This window comes from Arvicola amphibius, chromosome 5 (genome assembly GCF_903992535.2).
Source record: "Arvicola amphibius chromosome 5, mArvAmp1.2, whole genome shotgun sequence".
NCBI lineage: Eukaryota > Metazoa > Chordata > Mammalia > Rodentia > Cricetidae > Arvicola > Arvicola amphibius.
This window is the reverse complement of record NC_052051.1, coordinates 159,794,107-159,816,442: the sequence shown is the minus strand read 5'-3', so window position 1 is coordinate 159,816,442 and position 22,336 is coordinate 159,794,107. Positions and strand designations below refer to the sequence as shown.

Here is a 22,336-nt window from a genome sequence, read left to right as displayed (position 1 = left end):
AAGTAGGAAACATCAAAACCTTTCCCAGTTATAACAGAAAATTTTTTATATGATGCTATGTGAGAGAGAACGGAAGTGATCAAAACTATTAATAGAACATGCAACAATGAGTCACAAACGTAAACTCAATTCCTTTCATACTGGAAATTACTCGTCTTTATAACTACTAATAATACAGAGGTCAAAATATACACATGTGATCTCACATTTACGTGCACATACATTATTGTATTTGCTTTTTTATTGTTTTTTATTGAGCTCTACATTTTTCTCTGCTCCCCTTCCTGCCTCTCCCCTAACTTAATGCCACAAAAAGTACTCTAAACTTTAGAGAGTTAAAGCTTCAGTCTAAAGTTTAAAAATAGATGTCACTTCCTCAAGACACACTTCAGCTTCAACTTATTCATGAATGAGCTTCAGCTTATTCTATCATAAATATAATAATTCCTTCTGTAAGTCTCCTATGACCATCTCCTAGATGATGCTACCAAGGTTATAGCTTTTAAAAGTCATCTCAGAAGGGCATAGTGCCATCTGAGCACGATGGGGTAGACACCCCAGCACTCAGAATTAGAAACCTCAGTTCAGTAAAAAAGAGATTCGACCTAAATACTCACCACTAAGTAAAAGGAAACAAACCCAAACTTTTAACAATAAAGATGAATTACCTAAGTAGATCTCAAATCCTTCAGATAAACTAAAAAACTTGGCAATAACATGTATAGTATGAAACTATACTTACGATGCACAAAACAAACAGTAATACACTTTATTTATAAAGACATGCACATACAAGAAACACATATTCTAAAAACATGGGTGGAAAGTACACACCAGCACCAAGAGCAGCTGTGCCGATGGTATGGAAGGGGAGAGAAAGACGTCTGGATAGCTGTGGTATTGGGAGTAAGAATGGCAACACCCAAACAGATTTACAGGCATTGTTAGATTTAATAAAGTTGTTCAAAGGTACTAAGAAGCCAAAGGAAATTTAACAGTGCAAGCTTCCCAAATCAGACTAATGACTACAATCTACTAATGAAGTACAGTTCTTAGGGCTAACACAAAAGCTTGGGAAATTTCATTCTAGAGACACAGTATGAGAATCCATTCTTAGTTCTCATATTAACAAATTAGTTTTAAAAACAGGCAAAAGAAAAGGCACACCTTCACAATCTCCAGACAGCACTGATAGGTCTCCACCTTCACCTGTGGCCACGGGTGAGACAGCATATGGAGAAACACCTTCTGACTCTCCCCCTGTAGTAACGGACTGGCCTGTGCAGATTTCCAGCTGGTAAAAAAGAAAAAGAGCCAAAATATCTGATGGCAGCAAGTCACTAAGGGAAGAATTACACAGCATGTTGGAAAGATCCCCTCCTGCTCCAGTTCTTCTGAGTGGGATCTTCCCTTAATTACCTAGATTGGCAAAACATACTCTCTTGAGGAGTAGAGAAAGAAACAAAAAGAAACATCCTTAAAACCACACTTGCAGCCAGGCATAGTGACACAAGCCTTCAAGTCCAACACTCAGGCGACAAAGACAGATCCCTAAGTTCCAGGTCACCCTGGTCAACATAGAAAGCTGCAGGCTAGCCAAGGCTATACAATCAGACCTTAACAAAAAGAACAAAATTTTAACAACAGAAAATCAAACAAACAAAAACAACAATAAAAAAAAAACTTTTGGACTTGAGCCAATAAAATAGCTTAAGCGGTAGAGGTGTTTGTCACGGCAACCTGATGATCTGAGTTCAGTTACCAGATCCTACAGTGGAAGAAGAGAATCAATCCCCAACGTTGTCCTCCTACCTCCACACATATGTCATGACATGTACACTCATATTATCCACATTAATAAAAACTTAATTAAAACTCAAAGTTAACCGATAGTCATCATATTTTATTATAGGAATCTGTTCCAGTGTCCTCAAAGTAAATTAACCAATGCATGGTGCTTTCTAAAAATCCATAAGTTTTATAAAATTACTAAATTTTATAAAATTAGTAATTCAATAAAGCGTATATAAAAAAATCTTAAACTTGGGGAATTGTTTCTGTCTTGACTTTATTTTTTGAGATTGGGTCTCACTATAGAGTACACTCTGACTTTGAACTCAGAGTGAATCCCCTGCTTCTGTTATCCTGAGCACTAGCCTGTAAATGTGAGCCAGCACCTCTAGCTACTTAAACTGATAACTGCTTGAGTAGTTGACAGGGATGACTACAGTGCATACAAATACAAAACCTACTCATTTCATCACAGGCATGACACTGTCAAAGTTAATGCCTGAATAAAGCAGTTAACTAGTTAATGCAGCCATACAATTTAATAAGCTAATACAATTAAATAGTGAGACCCATGAAACAATTTTAACGAAAATACGAAACAGGGAAGGTCATTTTCATTTATATAATTCCTAAGTTTATGTAACATTTTCATGCATATTATTCCTAAATTGACATATTCATGTTAATGCCCACACATACACACACATAGACACATGTGCATACATGCACACACACACACACACACACACACACACACAGACACAGGCCTATACTGTCACATTTAACAAAGAAAATATTACATCTTTGAACAAATGCAGATGATTTCCTTTATTAGGGGGGAGTGCTGATGGTAGGAAAAGCTACGCAAGGCTTTGTCTGCCAGCTCTATTAATTCTAGGAGATTCTTTTCTTCCTGTAATAAAAGAGAAAAGGGGTAAGATATATGAAATTCATATACAACAAAAATTCTCATAGTTAACTAAGTACCTTCAAGAAATTAAACCGTTCAGAGACCCTGTTCAGGATTCTTTAAGTACACTTTCTGAAGAATCAGTCTACAAATGTCAACTTAGAAGGCAATGTGTAGGGGAAGCACAGTGAAATACCACCTGAGACCACTCACTATGTGGGTAGCCTCTGCTCGTTTGTGACTCTGTGACTAAAATACTGGTGTAGTTATTACTATCCCTCTCTACCATCCTGACAAGTTCTGGAAACAACGAAGGCATCTACAGGTGCACAGCCAAAAGATTGCAGAATGCCAAACATTCGAGGCCAGCCTGGTCTACAAGAGCTAGTTACAGGACAGGCTCCAAAGTTACAGAAAACCCTGTTTAAAAAAAAAAAAAAAAAAAAAAAAAAAAAAAAAAAAAAAAAAAAAAAAAAAAAAACTGTAAAGAAAGAAACAGAAAGTTAGAAGCATCAAGAAGTGACAGGAAACAGAAAATGAGCCAGGGCAGATAGCTTGGGCCTTCATCCAAGAAACTAAGTAGGCCAAGTGTAAGGCCTGCCAGGACTACAAAATGAGCTCAAGGCCAATCCCACCAATTTACAACAGCAAACAGGAGAGCAAACAAAAAGGGCTGAGCTGTGATTCAGCTCCAGCAGCAACGCCCTTACCTAACAAGAATAAGGTCTGGAGGGGATAAGAGAATATGGCAAACTAAGGAAAAACTCCATAACGAACAAATAAAAGAAAATTATAACAAAGAAGTTCAGAGATGCTCAAAGGGAGTAAGAATTGTGGGCAGGACCAATTTTGGAATTTTCAGATGCTATCTCTACTAGAAGCAATGTCATCTCTAGGATCCACTAGTCTTTCAATATAATATGTTATGCTCAATAATATTTTTAAATGAGATGAATGGTAATAATTACTTCTTTGATACTATACCTTAAGACACCCACTATCTTACAAATAATTCAAGACTACAATTAAAGACATAAAAAATTAAAACAAAATTTAATCTACAAGCCTGTAAGTATGCATTAACATAGCTATCATAATTTGGATTAAATAGGTCATCACTCCCTTCCCACAATAAGACAGTTATGGTTTCTGAAACTGCTAATTCTATGACTACACACTATTCAGTACACTACAGTAACTGTGTTGCTTTTGTGCAAATTTATATCCTTATTTTAATCAGACTACAGACCCATTCAATAAAAATGTATCACACTCCTAGAAATTTATTTGTTGTACATCTATCAGTTGGAGCAGCGTAGGTTAGATTTTTCTCAACACTTCACCATAAAGATGTAGGAGATACTCGCAAAATACTTTACCTCTTTACCAACATCAGATAGGAAATTGCAGGTACATTCAATTGAATAAACAGCCTCTGCAGTTCGTTTATAAATACTGTAGTTTTCAGAATCCAGCTGTTCCAAATACGACACAACAGCGTCATGAATCTCTGGATATTCCAAAGAAATAGGAATGTCCAAAGACACAAGGAATAATGCTGCTGACATGGGCTCTGGCAAAAACTCACTCGCCTAGATTTAAAAAAAAAAAAAAACAAAAAACAAAACAAAAAGTTAAATATTTTCTAAAGTGTTTTTTAGAAACACACTGTAAAACACAAAGTTAGTTCAGTCTATCTTCCTCATTTTCTACCAAAAATTTATGTTCTTTCAAGAGAAAATTGTATTTCCCAACATATCAACATATCATGTACGTCTATGTTTTATTCAATGAAATTTCTCTCTGCTCAAAATGTCTGAAGTCCATATATGGACTCTTTGTCCCAGGCCAGGAGATTGCTCCTCCTGGAACAAGATCCGGAATTGCTCTACCTCTAGTCTGTCCCTTGTTTACCCCTCAGCTATAAAGCAAAGCAAGAAGGCCAAGATGCTCCTGGGAACAAAAACATTTTCTTTGACATAAGTAACCATGCAATGCAGGGCTCACTCTACACGTGAAACAGCACAACATTACTTCAAGCGCATCCTGATTTATTTGAGCAAAAGTTGATTTGTGCTCTTTTGAGAGAAAATTCAACATAATATTTCAAATAGTGCCAGAAAACTTACAGAAGACAAGCCTATTGTACTTCTTTATATTAAGATATATTTTATAACCAAAACTCAATGGATTTAAAACTAGAACTGATTTTTAATAATTCTAGTTTTGTGGTAAGATTCTTAGTATTAGCTAAAGAAGTGAAATGTTATTAAGTAAAAGTTAAAGAAAAACCATTCAACAGGCTCAGTAGTATGACTGAAATACTGTCTTTATTACTGGGTTTAACCATGATTTATTTTATGGATGTCCTACTTTAACAATAATCATCATCGTCTTGAAAGTCAAATATTAAGAGCTGGATCAATTTGTTGTGGGATATTTGATCGTACTGTGACAAACTGAGACTGTTAATAAGATTGCAGTCTCAGTCTAAATGAATCAGGGACAAAGTTAAAGACTAGCTGACCAAAATTAGCCCTAGAGATTTGGGAGGACCCAGGATATGCTACAACAGAGAGGCACAGTAAAGAGGACAGTACAGAGGAACTTGGAATGATTCGCAGGCCTTTCTCATCTGAGAAGCATGGCGAGAGAGGGACAGCTGGTGGTGCCTCTGCTGGTTTCTTTATCAGGTTTTTACCCCAATATAACAATTTAGATAAATGCTTCACCAATTAAGCAACAGCGCCCTGAAGAGTTGACAAACAAAAAATGAAGATCAAAAGATGGAACCAAATTTTAGGTTAAAACCATTGAAAAGCTTAGATGAGTCAGAAAGCAGATATTAGAAAGTCGTGAGCAACTCTACTATTGAAAAAGAGAGGAAAACCACACACCAGAGAGACCACGCCCCAATGGGCTGGTATCTCAGCAGCTATTGGCTGAAGGAGCGGAAGGAGCTCAGGCAACATATGGTGACGTCAGAGTGCCCTAGTGTGCTTTCTTCTGCTGTGATAAACGTCATGACCAAATCCAATTTAGAGAAGAAAACGTTTATTTGGCTTACCAGTTACAAACCATCCCCAAAGAAAACCCAGGCAGGAACTCAAGCCAAGAACATGAAGGCAGGAACTGAAGCAGAACCCACAGAGAAAAACAGTTTACTGGCTTGCTTAGTTTTCTATGACCCCAGAACCACTTGCCCAAAAATGGCATGGTCTACTTCAGACCAGGCTCTCCCACAACAATCATCAATCAAGAAATGCCCCTCAATTTGGTCAGTCTGATAGGGGCAATTCTTCAACTAAGGCTCCCTCTTCCCAGATGCAAAATAAAGGACCCAGACAGTCAGAAAATAAAGGTATCTGGGGGAAAACAGTCTCAGCAAAGGGAATAGCAAAGTTCCAATCAGGCCATTATAGATAGTACTGAGAGGTGGAGAAAGAGAAAGATGCACCAGATCAACTATGGCTTTGATTTTTCTTAAGGATTTGCTCACAGATGGAAGCCTGTGACAGGATGCAAGCAATTATTGAGACTAGTTTGCAATGAATACAGGGTAAAATACAAAGGCAAAGATAGAGAAACCAATGAAGAGTTTACTGCAATAATATATATCAAACAGGACATTGCGTTCCACTCAGGTACTTCATATTGGAGAAATGTTACTTAAGGGCTGGAACTTTTGCCTAAGAATTAACAAATGAAAAATGAAGATACTACTTATTGAAATAACAAAGTCTATAAGAAGAAAACATGTAAGAAGCAAAGAAGTATGTCTCAGGTGAGGAGTTAAGAGATACCACTATCCAAGTGAAGGTTTCAAAATGGAACACCAGAGCTCTTACGATATTGATGATATAAACCATATGATATGATATTGTGCATGTCTTGCCTGGAAATATAAACAAGTAAATCATATTTAATGGAATATGGAAGACAGAAATAACAAGACCTCAAGGAGATCTGTTTGTGCATTATACTTCAAAGTGTACTGCTCTGCATCATTCAATCAGAAGCATCAGTCACGAGACTGCACACGCAACCCTAAATGGCAAGAGGACATGATGTATGAAGTTCTCTGAAGTTCTCTGCTTTTACTTCTGCTTGCAAGCTGCGAAGAATACAAGATTATTCCTAGAATACACATGGATTCTGCATCTTCTGATTCAGGGATATTATTTCCAGACAAGTCCCCCCGCTACACACACACACACACACACACACACACACACACACACCTAAAATATTTTTCACAAGATAACCAACATTTTAATCACATATGAATACTCTTCAAAGTATTTACAATCAAAACATATCCATTTCAAAAGAAAACCTCTGTGAACATGACAATTTTCAGGGCTCAAATTCTCCTCCAGTGGTTGGTGACTCCTCACAGGCAGAGGGCAGCAAAACTTCACATTTATATACAATGGAGACATGAGGAGTAATGGAAGAGGATTTCTGTTTAGTGCCATTTTAAAGTAGTTAATTAAAGAAATATAAGTAACCTATAAATACATTCATTACAATTTCCTGCAGTGTCTAAAACTGATCTAGTGAAGCTGTAAGTTAAAAACACAAATGTACTATCAAAAATTATAAACATTGATTTATCTTCAGAAAAACAACGAAAAATATCTATGTTCAACAAAAAAAAGGACTCTGGGCATATTATACACACACTGTACATGCACACACAATCTATACATGCACACACATGCAGTTCAGGTAATTGATAAGTCTTGTCTAGAAACATTAATCTGACGAGTTTAAACAAGTAGATGGCTTTAAGAATCACAACTATATAGCTAATGAGGGCCAAGGTCTCTACTAGGATTCTACATTTTAATTTTTCACAAATCAAAATGCACATTTTAAATGTAAAATTTTACCTTTTCCAAAATGACCTGGAAGTATATTATGTGTATTAAGTATTACTAAGTAGGATTGAGCCCATATTCTCCAGCCTTCTAGGAACACAACTGAGAGTGGTTAGTAACTAAGAACACTGAAAAGGCACAGGAGGTAGTTCTGCCGCTGCCATCATTCTTTCTATGCATTCTGGGGTAATACATTTTTCTGAAAATGTCCCTTGACGTCAAGGAAACTAAACTATTTTAGACATTGCCATCAAGTTAATAATGTACCCTGAGATCAGTATGACTGTGAACTTAACCAGCAGTCCTACTGTGTACATAACCTGCAATCCTACTCTGTGCCTAGCCTGTTTGAGTTTAGCCTGTCTTGAATAAGGAACCACCTCACTAGGCCTTGCACTTCCGTGCAATTCACTGTACAAGCTAAGCCAAATGCAATTTTTGTTTTAAATTCACACTCTTACATGATTCTGACCCAGAATTATGTATGTGTATATGTATGTTGTGATAATCATTTGGTGAAAGCAGCCAATCAGTTAGAAGCAATCTTCACTGTAAGTATTAAAAGTAATCTGTGAATATAGCTTGATAACAACTGTTTGTAGTAATGGGTGTTACTCAAGGTCAGTAATTTAAGATTATTGGCCGGGGCATTGGTGATTCACGCTTTTAATCCCAGAACTCGGGAGGCAGAGGCAGGTGGATCTCTGTGAGTTCGAGGCTAACCTGGTCTACAAGAGCTAGTTCCAGGACAGGCTCTAAAACTACAAGAAACCCTGTCTCAAAAAGAAAAAGATTTCTGTAAAGAATTCTTAATCCTTTCCCAAGCTGTTTCCTGCAGTGTTAGGAAAGGCATGACAAGCATCAGACACAGATACACACATGTACAAGTATACACACACAAGCATCTGACACAGATACACACATGTACAAGTATACACACACAAGCATCAGACACAGATACACACATGTGCAAGTATACACACACAAGCATCTGACACAGATACACACATGTACAAGTATACACACACAAGCATCTGACACAGACACTGACACACACAATGAACAGATTGTAGACAGACCAGTAACTAAAAACCACAGACAGGAAAAACGTACAGGAAAACAAATGAAGAATTCAAATTTAGACTCAGTCTTGACTACACTAATCCAAGAGGATGTTCTTTTCATTTTTCATTTCCAAATGGGGTATTGAAGGATACTGGTGCCCTCTAAGGTTATCGTTAATGCATTAACTGACACACTTTCCTTAAAGTAGTGTTTTCTTAAATAACTCCACTGGCTGTACATGAATGACGTGTAAGATTTTACCACTAACAGTCAAGTTCAGAGATATAACCTTACATTTAAAAATATAGTCAGGGCTGAGCTCCCTAAGTACAGTTGAAGAGTGGGAGGAATGAGAATATGAGCAAAGAGGTCAAGACCATGATAGGTTCACTCACTGAAACAGTCTACCTGAGCTAATGGGAACTCACCACTCCAGCTGGACTGGGAAGGAACAAGCAAAGGACCAAACTAGTCCCTCTGATTGTGGCTGACAGTTGCATGGCTGGAGCATACTGAGGGGTCACTGGCAGTGGCACCAGGATATATCCCTACTGCATGTATTGGCTTTTTGGGAATCTATTCTCTTTGGATGATACCTTGCTCAGCCTAGATATAGTAGGGAGGGCCTTGGACCTTCCCCAAAGCAATGTGCCTGACCATCAGAGGATTGGATGGGGATGGGGTGGGAGGGTATGTGGAGGGAATGAGAGGAAGGGAGGGAGTGGGAACTTGTATTGGTATGTCTAATGAAAAAAGATAGTTTGTTTTCTTTTCTTTAAAGAAAAGAAAAAATATATATAAATATGTGTGTGTGTGTGTGTGTGTGTGTGTGTGTGTGTGTGTATAAAATCAGGGCCACTGAGATGGCTCAGTATTTAAAGGCACCTGCCACTATGCTTGAGTGTATAGAGCTTACACTGTAGAGGAGAGCCAATTTCCACAAGTAGCACTGTGACTTACTGCGGCACATGTACCCACAAACACACACACAATAAATAACAAGTGTTTAAAAACAGATAAAACATATGTAGTCAGTAAGATTTGTAAACCATATTTGTGCCTTGAAAACCCATTTAATATGTATGCAATATTTTATTTTGCAATAAAAATTAACAAGTTGCTTCAAAAAGGAGCAACAGTGAGTGATAAAGCCCAAAGACTAGAAGCTGAGCAAGATTTCACAGCTCTGTGGCATGACCTTCAAAGCGACAAACTGGTCAGCAGAGAGAAGGCCTTCCTGGAGGAGGTCCACAGTCCTTTTAGATGCGGTAATTTCCGGTCTGATAAGCTGGTAACGTTGTCTATTCAAGAAGGTGGTCAACAGTCTGAAATGCATTCAGCTGCATACTTGTTTGAACATGTTAGCACTATAACAAAAAGCTACCTAAAAACAAAGCTTTTATAAAATATGGGTTTTAATTCCCTTGCTCTTGGATTCAGAGGATCAACATAGTAAAAATGGCAATACTACCAAAGGCAATCTATAGATTTAATGCAATCCCCTTAAAGATCCCATCAAAATTCTTCACAGATCTTGAGAGGACAATAATCACCTTTATATGGAAGAACAAGAAACCCAGGATAGCCAAAACAATCTTATACAATAAAGGAACTTCTGGAGGCATTACCATCCCTGACTTCAAACTCTATTACAGAGCTACAGTATTGAAAACAGCTTGGTATTGGCATAAAAATAGAGAAGTCGACCAATGGAATCAAATAGAAGACCCAGATCTTAACCCACAAATCTATGAACACCTGATTTTTGATAAAGGAGCTAAAAGCACACAATGGAAGAAAGAAAGCATCTTCAACAAATGGTGCTGGCATAACTGGATGTCAACCTGTAGAAGAATGAAAGTAGATCCGTGTGTATCACCATGCACAAAACTCAAGTCCAAATGGATTAAAGACCTCAATATCAATCTGAACACACTGAACCTGTTAGAGGAGAAAGTGGGAAGTACTCTACAACATTTGGGCACAGGAGACCGCTTCCTACGTATAGCCCCAGCAGCACAGACATTAAGGGCAACATTGAATAAATGGGACCTCCTGAAGCTGAGCAGCTTCTGTAAAGCAAAGGACACTGTCACTAAGACAAAAAGGCAGCCTACTGACTGGGAAAAGATCTTCACCAACCCCGCAACAGACAAAGGCCTGATCTCCAAAATATATAAGGAACTCAAGAGACTAGATTTTAAAATGCTAATTAACCCAATTAAAAAATGGGGCACTGAACTGAACAGAGAATTCTCAACAGAAGAAGTCCGAATGGCCAAAAGACACTTAAGGGCATGCTCAACCTCCTTAGCAATCAGGGAAATGCAAATCAAAACAACGCTGAGATACCATCTTACACCTGCTAGAATGGCTAAAATCAAAAACACCAATGATAGCCTTTGCTAGAGAGGATGTGGAGTAAGGGGTACACTCATCCATTGCTGGTGGGAATGCAAACTTGTGCAACCGCTTTGGAAAGCAGTGTGGAGGTTTCTCAGGAAATTTGGGATCAACCTACCCCAGGACCCAGCAATCCCACTATTGGGAATTTACCCAAGTATGCCCAATCATATTACAAAAGCATTTGTTCAAGCCGGGCGGTGGTGGCGCACGCCTTTAATCCCAGCACTCGGGAGGCAGAGGCAGGCGGATCTCTGTGAGTTCGAGACCAGCCTGGTCTACAAGAGCTAGTTCCAGGACAGGCTCTAAAGCTGCAGAGAAACCCTGTCTCAAAAAAACAAAAAACAAAAAACAAAAAACAAAAAAAAAAAAAAAAAAAAAGCATTTGTTCAACTATGTTTATAGCAGCATTATTTGTAATAGCCAGAACCTGGAAACAACCTAGATGCCCTTCAGTGGAAGAATGGATGAAGAAAGTGTGGAATATATACATATTAGAGTACTACTCGGCAGTAAAAAACAATGACATCTTGAATTTTGCATGCAAATGGATGGAAATAGAAAACACCATCCTGAGCGAGGTAACCCAGGCCCAAAAAGAGGAACATGGGATGTACTCACTCATAATTGGTTTCTAGCCATAAATAAAGGACATCGAGCCTATAATTCGTAAAAAATCCTAGAGAAGCTATATAAGAAGGTGAACCCAAAGAAAAATATATAGTTATCCTCCTGGTTATTGGAAGTAGACAAGATTGCCGGACAAAAAATGGGAACATGGGGGTGGGGTGGGATGGGGGGATGGGGGGATGGGGAGAGAAAAGGGTGAAGTGGAGGATGGGAAGAGCTTGGGGGAATAGGATGGTTGGGATATAGGAAGGGTGGATATGGGAACAAGGAATTATATATCTTAGTTACGGGAGCCATTCTAGGGTTGGCAGAGACTTGACTCTAGAGGGGTTCCCAGGTGTCCAGGAAGACGACCCCAGCTAGTTCCTAGGGCAGCTGAGGAGAGGGTGCCAGAAATGTCCAGATCCTATTGTCATACTCATGAATATCTTGCATATCACCATAGAACCTTCACCTGGCATTGGATGGAGAAAATGACAGAGCCCCACATAGGAGCACCAGACTGAGCTCTCAAGGTTCTGTTGAGGAGCAAAAGGAGGGAGATCATGAGCAAGGAAGCCAGGACCGCGAGGAGTGCTTTTACCCATTGAGACGGTGGAACAGATCTAACGGGAGACCACCAAGTCCAGTCGGAATGGGACTGATGGAACAGGGGACCAAACCGGACTCTCTGAATGTGGCTGACAGTGGAGGAGGACTGAGAAACCAAGGACAATGGCAATGAACATGAACTCTACAGCATGGACGGGCTCACTGTGAGCCTTGTCAGTTTGCTTGCTCACCTTCCTGGACTTAGGGGGAGCTGGGAGGACCTTGGACTTAACATAGTGAAGGGAACCCTGATGGTTCTTTGTCTTTGGAGAGGGGTGGAGTGGGGGTATGGGTGGAAGGGAGGGGAGGGAAGGGGGAGGAGATGGAAATCTTGAATAAAAAAATGAGAAAAAAAATCCTAAATTTAATTTTGAAAAGAATGTCATTATAAATTATAGAACATTTTTATGGTAAAATACTAGTATCCATTAAAATTTATGAAGTGCCTAGTTACATAGAAATGTGTATTAGAGAGAAAACGGCATCATAAAAGTATAATTTTTATAGATACTCTCAATTTGACAGTAAAGGAAAAAAGAAAAAACACAAATTAATATGAAATCATAAGTAAATTTTTGTTCTTCTTTGTATATTAAAATATTTTCCAAGAGATTATTTTATAGCCCAAATAAAAAGACCAAGTTTTTTAAAAAGAAAGGATTAGGTAAAATAGAAAAGTAGATTTTAAGAATGTACTAAAAACGAGGACAAAAGTTTAATAATATCAAAGGTGGAAAAGCATCTCTGTAAGAGATTATGTCAATTACATGAAGAACTGTCAAAAAACAAACACTTGAATTCATATAATTAGCTCAAACCATCAATATAGCTTAGATACTGAAACAAAGAACCAAATATCAAATATTAGCAATATGAGTCAAACAATTAGGCTTTATCAGAGTTTATTTTTCTTTGTGTCTGTGTACACATGTAAGCAAAATGCATGTGGGTACCTGCTGTGGGATAATGCTCTTGTATACTATAAAGATTTTGGCACTCGTATTAAGTTAATAAAATGCTGATTGGCTGTAGCCAGACAGTTAGTATAGGATGGGCAACCAGACTAAATGAATTCTGGGAAGAGGAAAGCCACATACAGAGGAAATAAGATGAGAATGTCTGACTGAGAAAAGGTACCAAGCCAGGTGGCTAAACTTGGTACTGAACCTGGGTAGAGTTGAATCTTTTCTGAAAACACATGCCTATAGGAGGTCCAAAACCTCTTCCGACCTCCAGATTGCTTGCCAAGCCACTGCAGTGCCAGGCATCTCCGGCCCCCTGGGGTTCCCCTGTTGAGAAAGGCATCCTACACACAGGCAATCCCACATACTGCTCCCAGTCGTGGGGTTACACAACTGAAGGCAGTTTCCCTCTGGCACACAGCAAAGGCCTGTGAATGGGTACCTGCAAGTTCAACTTCAGTCCCCAGACACCCTGCACTCTCCTACAAAATTTATCCAAATCCCATCTCCTCTCCAGTTCTCTGTCTGCATCTCTGACCACAGCCACTGTTCCCTGCTTGTCTGTCTGCCCACTTCTTGTGCCTTCCCTCAATTGTTCCCCCAATTCCCCTGAACTCTACTGTTCCTGCTGCTTTCTCTTACCGGCACACCCTGGCAAGGTCACTTTTTGCTCTCTCACTACCATAGTACCAGGCTATGATTCTCCCTGCCCATCCACCCTCCTTTGCTCCTGCCTGCTCTGGCTCTTGTAGCCTGCAGGTTCTGCTACTTCCTGGCTTTCTCTCACAATACAGACAGACTACAGACACAGGGTTCGGTCTCTGTTTCCACCTGAACTCCTGCAGCTTGTTTCTCTGTCTAGTTTGTATGTATGGATAAAAATGTATGAATCATGTGGTCACTACATGCTTGTTTTAACTAGTCTTGGATGTCTGGGATTGCATATTCTGTATGTCTTGGTTATAGCTCAGCTGATTATTACACATAGCTGTCCAGACGCAGAATTTGCCTATGGGCTTTGCTGAACCTTGATGTGATGACTAATTTATGCTGGTCTACTTTATTTTAATGAAAAACAGCTAAGAAAATTATGAATGGTTAAAAATCTGTAACAAAAGTTAAAAACTAGTAACTCCAAATTTAAACTGTTCTAGAAAACTCCACGAGGGCACTGGCCATATTGACTAAGTATGGAAAAGAAAGAGGTCATATGATCTCACAGCCATCTTAGATAGAGGACATATGACTTTGTTGCCATCTTAGATAAAGGGGAGCACAAGGAAATGGGTCCACCAGTAGACATTAGGTTTCCAAGTTATCTTTGATTAGGACAGATTTCTGCATAATTCCTGTCCTGTCCTAAAAACAAGGTTTATTAAAGTTAAGGTTTAAAATGATGGTCTACTAAAGTATCAAAGCTGCACCTCTATATATCCATGCACAGGGATGTGTCTTGTTGACAATTAGATTTTGTAAGAATGTTAAAAGTTGGTTTTGCCTTCCACAGATTATAATTATGCTCTATGTTTGAGGATCACAGCTGAACACTAGAGACTGAGATATTCCTATTTTACTATGCATAAACAGTCTGACAAAGGGTTTCCCTTACTAACGTCTACTCAGGTTAACAAAGACCAATTAGCCTTCTTGCTTTTACTAACATTGGCAAGCTGTAGCTAATTTGCTAAACTACAAAGTTAATTACCATTAATTACCTCATAAATAATCAACTTCTTTGATTTGTTCAGATTTAGCTTTAGTTAAGCCTGAACAACATTTGTCTAATTTAGGTACACCTAACAGATTTTGTTCCCTGATCCTCAAACACTTCAGAGATCTGAGAATGTGAAATTTTAATAAAAAAGGTTCTCATGATAGAGAGATGCCAGCTACAGGCAGCATCCTGTCTCTGCTCCAAGAAGATACACGGCCGCAGAAACTTCCGCCTGGAAGCTTGCTTTAACTGTAGCAAAGCCAGCCACACAGCAAAAAACTGCTTTGTACTTTAAACTATTGTCAAGACCCTGTCCAGACTGAGAACAATAAAAAAAAAAAAAAATCCAAGAAAGGGTAGGCCACTCTTTCCAAATTCCTGCTCCACAGAAAAATCTGTCAGTTCTCCTGGGCTTGGCAGCTAAAGACTGATAGTGTTTGACGGCCACAGAGAGACCTGGGAGAGGAGCCCTAGGTAGCTGGAAAGCTGCTCACTTCTGCTCACTCAGGTAAAATTTATCCTTCTCAGATCGATGATGTTTGATGACTAGGGTACTGATAGCCTTACCAGTTCAATAGCTCTCTCCTGACACCGAAGACTACAACCACTTGGTAGCTCATCAGTTCATTAGTTAAGTTTCCTGATAAAGACACAGAGAGGCTTGCCTCATTCACATGCTTCACAGTACAGGATAAACAGGTTTTAGATGTAATTCAGAGGTTCAGAGTTATAACGTTGATAAATTCAATTTTTTGATAATCTCATAAACTACAAACAGTTTTCAAAAGTGCTTAAATTTCTGTGGATTTTACTGTTCCTAGTTTTTAAGAATAATATTGTAGGATATTATTTTAAGGTCTGTTACTTTTATCTGTATGTCAAGCTGGGTTACTTTGCCTGTCTTTAAACACCTGCTTGGCCTAATAAAGAGCTTAACAGCCAATGCCAAGGCAAAAGAAGGGATAAGCAGAGCTGGCAAGCACAGAGAATATATAGAAGGAAAAATCTAGGAGAGAAAGAAGAAACAAGAGGAAGAACAAAGACTTCATGAGCCAGTCACCCTGTTATACAGCCAGATATAGAATAAGAAAAGGCATATAGGATAAGAGAAAAATAAAATCCCTCAAGTCAAAGATAGATGAAGCTAACAAGAAACAAGGCAAGCCAAGGCCGAACATTTATAATTAAGAATAAGCCTCCATGTGTGATTTATTTAGGACCTGGCTGGCAGGCCTCCCAAAAGAGCAAAAAACAGCCAAATACAGAATAGGTTAGCATTGGAGAGTATACAGAACCCTGCAGACATGCTGAATTCTCTCCTCCTCCTTCACTTGTTCAAATACAGAACAGGTTAGCATTGGAGAGTATACAGAACCCTGCAGACATGTTGAATTCTCTCCTCCTCCTTCACTTGTTCAAATACAGAACAGGTTAACATTGGAGAGTATACAGAACCCTGCAGACATGTTGAATTCTCTCCTCCTCCTTCACTTGTTCAACTTCTTTTTCAGTAAATTTCCTTGATTGTCTTCTAAAAATGTTAATACCTTTTATACCCAAAGCCATAGCCTTTTGCTATGACACCAAGATACCTGCATGTTCCTGCTACTGTATCAGGGAATCTGGCCTGGTGGATCAGTCTCTAGACAGGTCCACTCGTCCTGCCAGACTTGTGCCAAGGTCAATCCACAGGTTGATGTGGGATTCCCCCCGTATGCTGTGATTACCATTGATAAATAAAGAACTGCTTTGGGCCTACAGCAGAGCTATAGAGGAACAGAGCTAGGCGGGAAAAACTACCCTGACCTGGGAGAAAGGAGGAAGAGTCAGGGGAAGCCATGGGGTTGCTGACAGAGACAGACGTGCTGAAACTTTGCTGGTTGGCCATGACCTCATGGTGATGCACAGATTAATGGAGATGGGTTAAATTAAGATATAAGTGTTAGCCAATAAGAAGTGAGAGCTAATGGGCCAAGCAGTGATTTAATTAATACAGTTTCTGTGTGTTTATTTTATGGAGTCTGGGTGGCCGGGGAACAAACAAGTGGCCTCCTTCCAACAACAGGTGGCCTTCCAGATATGGCAGTCCCTGCAACACCAGTTTTGAGGACACCAACCTGATGAGAACTAACAGGTTGATTTCATCCACATGCCCACTCAAAAAAGCTCTGTTTTCTTCAAATTCTTACTGACACCCTTACAGGATGGACAGAGGCATCTCCCCACCTCCAGAGAAACAGCAGATGCAATGGCTCAAGTACTCCTGAAGAAAGCATAATCCCCTAATTTGGCACGCCATCCCCCCAAGCTCCTGAGACATCAGTGCTGGTACCACCTCTCCAGACTCAAGGGCGTATCTGCTCTTTCGTCTGGCTCATTCACCCTTGTCTCTTCTGTACAACCAACGCACATCTCTATTTCATTCTTTCTGGCAGTCTTCACTCTTCCCACGGCTAGCCCTGTTCATAGGGCCAGTGTTAATTGTCTATTTTTTCTCTTAGCAACCTGACTCCTCTGCTCCCTCAAGGAACAGATGCCTGAGGTCTCCAGGATGGCAGCTAATTGAATGTTTCTTCCACTAAGCTTGAGTCCACCAACTCCCTACTCCCTGCTCCCCAAGTCATCCCAAGCACACAGGAAGTAGCCAGACTTGAACGGGCACCCACATACTGAAGGAGTCTGGGATGTTCCAAACCTTGCACAGTCTCAGAAAGCCCATGAAATAGCAGCTCCTCCCACAGAGATGCTCAAGACCATACCTATAGGATATTTAAATGGCCTCCTAACAAAAGGTCATGTGGTTTCTCCTTTCCCCCAAGACCATTCTGGAGTTGCTTTGCTCATTAAACCTGGACTTTTAATTTGGCCTTATCTAACTTATTGCATCAGCAGAGGATACCCAATAACCAGGGATCTGATAATTATCCGTGAGGAATAGAAGAAGCCTTGGGTAAAGGTATAAGAGGCAGATAACTTCCTGAGTGAATGTGTATTACTGACATGGGCATAGCCATGTCTAGGATCTCAATGCCTCAGCCACACTGGGAATGGCAAAGCCTTCCTCTGATCAGTGTGCACTGGATGCATAAAATATCAAGCATAGCTTCCTCCTTCGCTATGACTATAAGCTGAGACTCCTCCCCTATAGAGACTGTGGTGATATGAATGAGAATGGTCCTTATTGGCTCATATATTTAATTATTTAGCTCCCAGTTGGTGGACTGTCTTATAGTTAGAAGGGATGGCCTTGTGGGAATTGTGCCTTGAGAGTAGGGTGTGAGGTGTCAAAATGCCATGCCATGTACAGTTCAGTCTCTCTCTGTGTCTCTGTCTCTCTCTGTCTCTGTCTGTCTGTCTCTCTCTGTATCTCTCTGTCTCTGTCTCTCTCTCTCTCTCTCTCTCTCTCTCTCTCTCTCTCTCTCTCTCTCTCTCTCTCTCTCTCTCTCCTCTCTTCTCTCTCTGCCTACTACTGGTGGATCTCAGCTACAGCCCCATTGCCATGCCTACCTGCCTGCCTGCTTTGCTCCCTGATATTATAGTCATGGACTCACCTTCTGAAACTGTAAGCAAGGATCCAATTAGATGTTTTCTTGCATAAGCTACCTTGTCCTTGATGTCTCTTCACAACAACAAGAAGAGTAACGAAGACAGAGATTTCCTAGCAAGATTAGCTAAACTTACCTCCTTGTTCACCTGCATACAATAAACCCGACTCCTTGATTCAGATGTATAAATTAAATACATTGAGTTTCTGGGTTGTTGCAGGTGATGGTGTGTCTCCATCAGAGTGCATGGCTTCTGTACATGGGTCTGTGTGTCTGTCTATTTTCATTCTCTCTTCACCCTAGTCAGGTTTCCAGGACATGGTACTATACCTTGTATATTTTGAAAATATTCTACAACAGAACACCTTCACACTATTAAATAGCCACTTCTTTACATTTTCAGTACAAACAACCGGCCGTATGTTCCTCACCTTTTCAACAGGGAGGAGGGTTTGCAGGAGACGAACAGCGAGCAGAGCGATGCTGACGAAGGCCATCCTGTGGTGCACGAGCAGAGCCTCTGCTCGCTCCAGGCTGAAGCTGGTTTTACGGTAACAGATGGTTTCTCCAAGGGAACCTAATACTTGAAGCAGTTTCTCTTTCTGAAAACATTCAAATAAGACAAAACTATCAACTTTGCATATAAATATACAAATGTCATTGAGAAGAAATATTGTTAAAATACTATTAATAATCCGACAAAAAAATTATGCTGCTCAACAAAAACAACCAACATCAGATGAAAATAAAAAGGAAAAAGAAATGACAAATGCATTGACATTGTAAAGAAAGTCACCAGGTCTTAAGTACTAAATGAAAAAGCCTAACTAATGATAACAAAAACAACAAAATACAAAAGTGTAAGGGGCTAAAAAAACTTCTCCCATTTCCACTGCCAAATTGGAGCACACATACCTATGAACCTTGCTTCAAATGTGTGTCTGGAGCACAAATACCTATGAACTTTGCTTCAAATGTGTCTGGATACGTGCTGAATACAGTGGCAAATACAATGGAGTAGAGGAAGTAATTTGACAGACAGATTCTCAAATGGATTCAAATGCTATTAAATAATAAAGCAGAAGCCAACTTAAAAAATGTCAAATTACATCAACTTTCTTCTCAAGTAATAAAGTTATTTCAAGAGGAAAATATTTTACCATTATGAACTTCCATGTAACTTACCACTTAATCAGAACACTATCTTTTATATTGAAAGGTTTTATATTGAAACATATAAAGAAAATCATAAAGCATAAATAAACTGACTTGCCAAGTTATGACAATATAGACCAAAACATATTCTAGGTATACTTGACATGATCTCTAAAGTACCTGCGTTCCTAACAGACACAACAGCAGAACAGTGACAGACACGGGAAATCTTACCCCAACACACGACACATAAAAACTGTGAACTAAGGACACTGGGCACTCACTACAAATTACTTGGGAACTCAGAAGCAATGAGACTGCCAGGAAGCTACAATGCGGTGACAGAGACTGCAATGACATGGAAATGAAGGACAACAGGAGGAGCTGGCTGTTACCTGAGAGAGAGGCATAGCTCCCAGCTCCTTGACCAAGCTGTCATGTATAGAAGGGAAATGTAGGCCTGATTTTTATATGCAAAGTAGAACGAGGTACAAATCTAATTTTAGCAAGTGCTTAGCAATAATTTTTCTATTTTAACAAAAATTATTTTCTCTATTTACTTCAAATGAATCAAAGTATTCAATTGTAGGGGAAGATTTATTATACTGTGCTTAACAAAACTGAATTACAGACTATAAGACACGACTGAACTATTTAGAACTATCTTGAAATATGATTATATATCCTTAAGTACTTAATCTCTAAATTGATAACAGTACATTGTGTTACCCCTTTAATGACTTAACAACAATATTCTATCTTTTATATTAATTGGCCAAAGTATGAACAAAAAGAAATTTCAGGTTTTTCTTCTTTTAATATAACACTGAATAAAATAGCTTTTATCAAGAAGGTATTTATTCTTAAATAAACCACGTATACTTTCAAGTACTAATATTTGACCTTAGCATTTCTTATGTACCAACTGGTACTTGTATAACAGATTTAACCTTTAAAGTTAAAAAAAAAAAATTCATCGAGTAACAAGAGATCAGCAACCAGAAGTAAAAGTAAATGGCTAACTTTCACAGATAAATGTCTGGCCAAGAATCTTCAAGCTAATTTAAGAAAAAACTGATAATCCATTCTTCACGTTTCTAAGGATAAAATCACTTGCCGAAAACCTTCAATATGTGAAAAAAAAATCTACTTTTTAAAAAAAGTACTGTGAAGGAGCATAACTTTTAAAGAAAAACAAAGATGAAGAATTATTTTATCAGGTACCAGAGATGTAGTTCAGTTGGTTGTATGATTGTTCAACATGCAGGAAGCTCTAACTTTAGTGCCTTGGCAAGGTATCTCATGCTTGTAATCCCAGCATTTGGGAAGTGGAGACAAGCGGACCACAAGGTCAGCATCATTTCCACTGCACAGCAAGTAGGGAAGCCAGCCTAAGATACATGAGACTCTGTCTCAAAAACAGAAGCTATAATCATAAATTGAAGAGTTTAAAAACATATTAGACCTATATGTCACTTATTTATCTTTTCAAGACACATGTATCATTTAAGAAAAAAAACACAATATAGATAGATAGATAGATAGATAGATAGATAGATAGATAGATAGATAGATATACACATTGCTGTCATAGGAGTTTAATGGCCTCCAATGTCTGAGTGCTAAACGCTTGGTCTCCAGGGTGAAACTACTAGGAGGCAGAGCCCAGCTGGAATATCCTTAAGTCCCTGGAGGTTTTTATTTTGAAGAGGGCTGAAGGATTCTTTACCTCTTTCCCTTTCTTTTTGCTTTCGGGCAATGAGGTATGCAGATTAACATCATGCAAAGACCACTACTGCTATCACACACACTTACTTGAAACCCAAAGCAACTGGGCTGAATGAATGAATGAATGAAATTTATGTCCTGGTAATGCTGACACATGCGTGGGCAGCCCCTATATGGAGGTTCTATTGAACCTGTCAATATTGGGTTTCATAGTCTAAGTTGATGAGGACAACTGATTAGGTCTCTTCCTTAAGAAGGCACCAGATCTCATTACAGATGACTGTAAGCCACCACTTGGTTGCTGGGAATTGAACTCAGGACCTTTGAAAGAGCAGGCAGTGCCAAAACTGTAAGTCTAAATAAACTTTTTCTTGATAAGTAAATTATCTCAAACATTAGCATCAGAAAGCTAATTAATACGCAAGAGTTTGTTATGTAAATAGCTGCATTATATGTATTTTACTTGTGTTATGTTCTGACTTCTATTCCCAAGGATTACAAACAGTCCATTTTCTAACAGACCAAACAAATCTTAATTAAATACAGACAGACATAATCACAGCAATGCTGTGGGACAATGGTCTTGTACCATGTAAAAATTTGTCACTTGTATTGGTTTAATAAAATACTGATTGGCCAGTAGCCAGGCAGGAAGTATAGGCAGGGCAGACAGAGTACAAGAATTCTGAGAAGAGGAAGATCTCAGTCTGCAGTCGTCACCCAGACGCAGAGGACCGAAGATGAGAATAACTCACTGAGAGAAGGTACCAAGCCATGTGGCTAATACAAACAAGAATTATGGGTTAATTTAAGATGTAAGAGTTAAGTTAATAAGAAAGCCTGAGCTAATATGCCAACCAGTTTATAATCGATGTAGGTCTCTGTGTTTCTTTGGTACTGAACGGCTGCGAGACCCAGGCGGGACAGAAACCTCTGTCAACACAGTAACAGAAAATTCA

At 39.1% G+C, this 22,336-nt stretch overlaps 1 protein-coding gene across 3 annotated transcripts in view; it reads right to left on the bottom strand.

The window, feature by feature from the left end:
- The window catches only part of Rttn (rotatin), a 141,658-nt gene that overhangs the window by 100,244 nt on the left and 19,078 nt on the right, over nucleotides 1-22,336 (bottom strand). For all 3 annotated transcript variants that reach the window (XM_038330131.1, XM_038330132.1, XM_038330133.1), the window contains exons 11-14: nucleotides 18,926-19,096; nucleotides 4,081-4,293; nucleotides 2,592-2,704; nucleotides 1,168-1,294 (exon numbers count right to left, since the gene is read on the bottom strand). In XM_038330131.1, coding sequence (XP_038186059.1) covers nucleotides 1,168-1,294; nucleotides 2,592-2,704; nucleotides 4,081-4,293; nucleotides 18,926-19,096 — 624 coding nt within the window. The remainder of the gene's footprint in view (nucleotides 1-1,167; nucleotides 1,295-2,591; nucleotides 2,705-4,080; nucleotides 4,294-18,925; nucleotides 19,097-22,336) is intronic.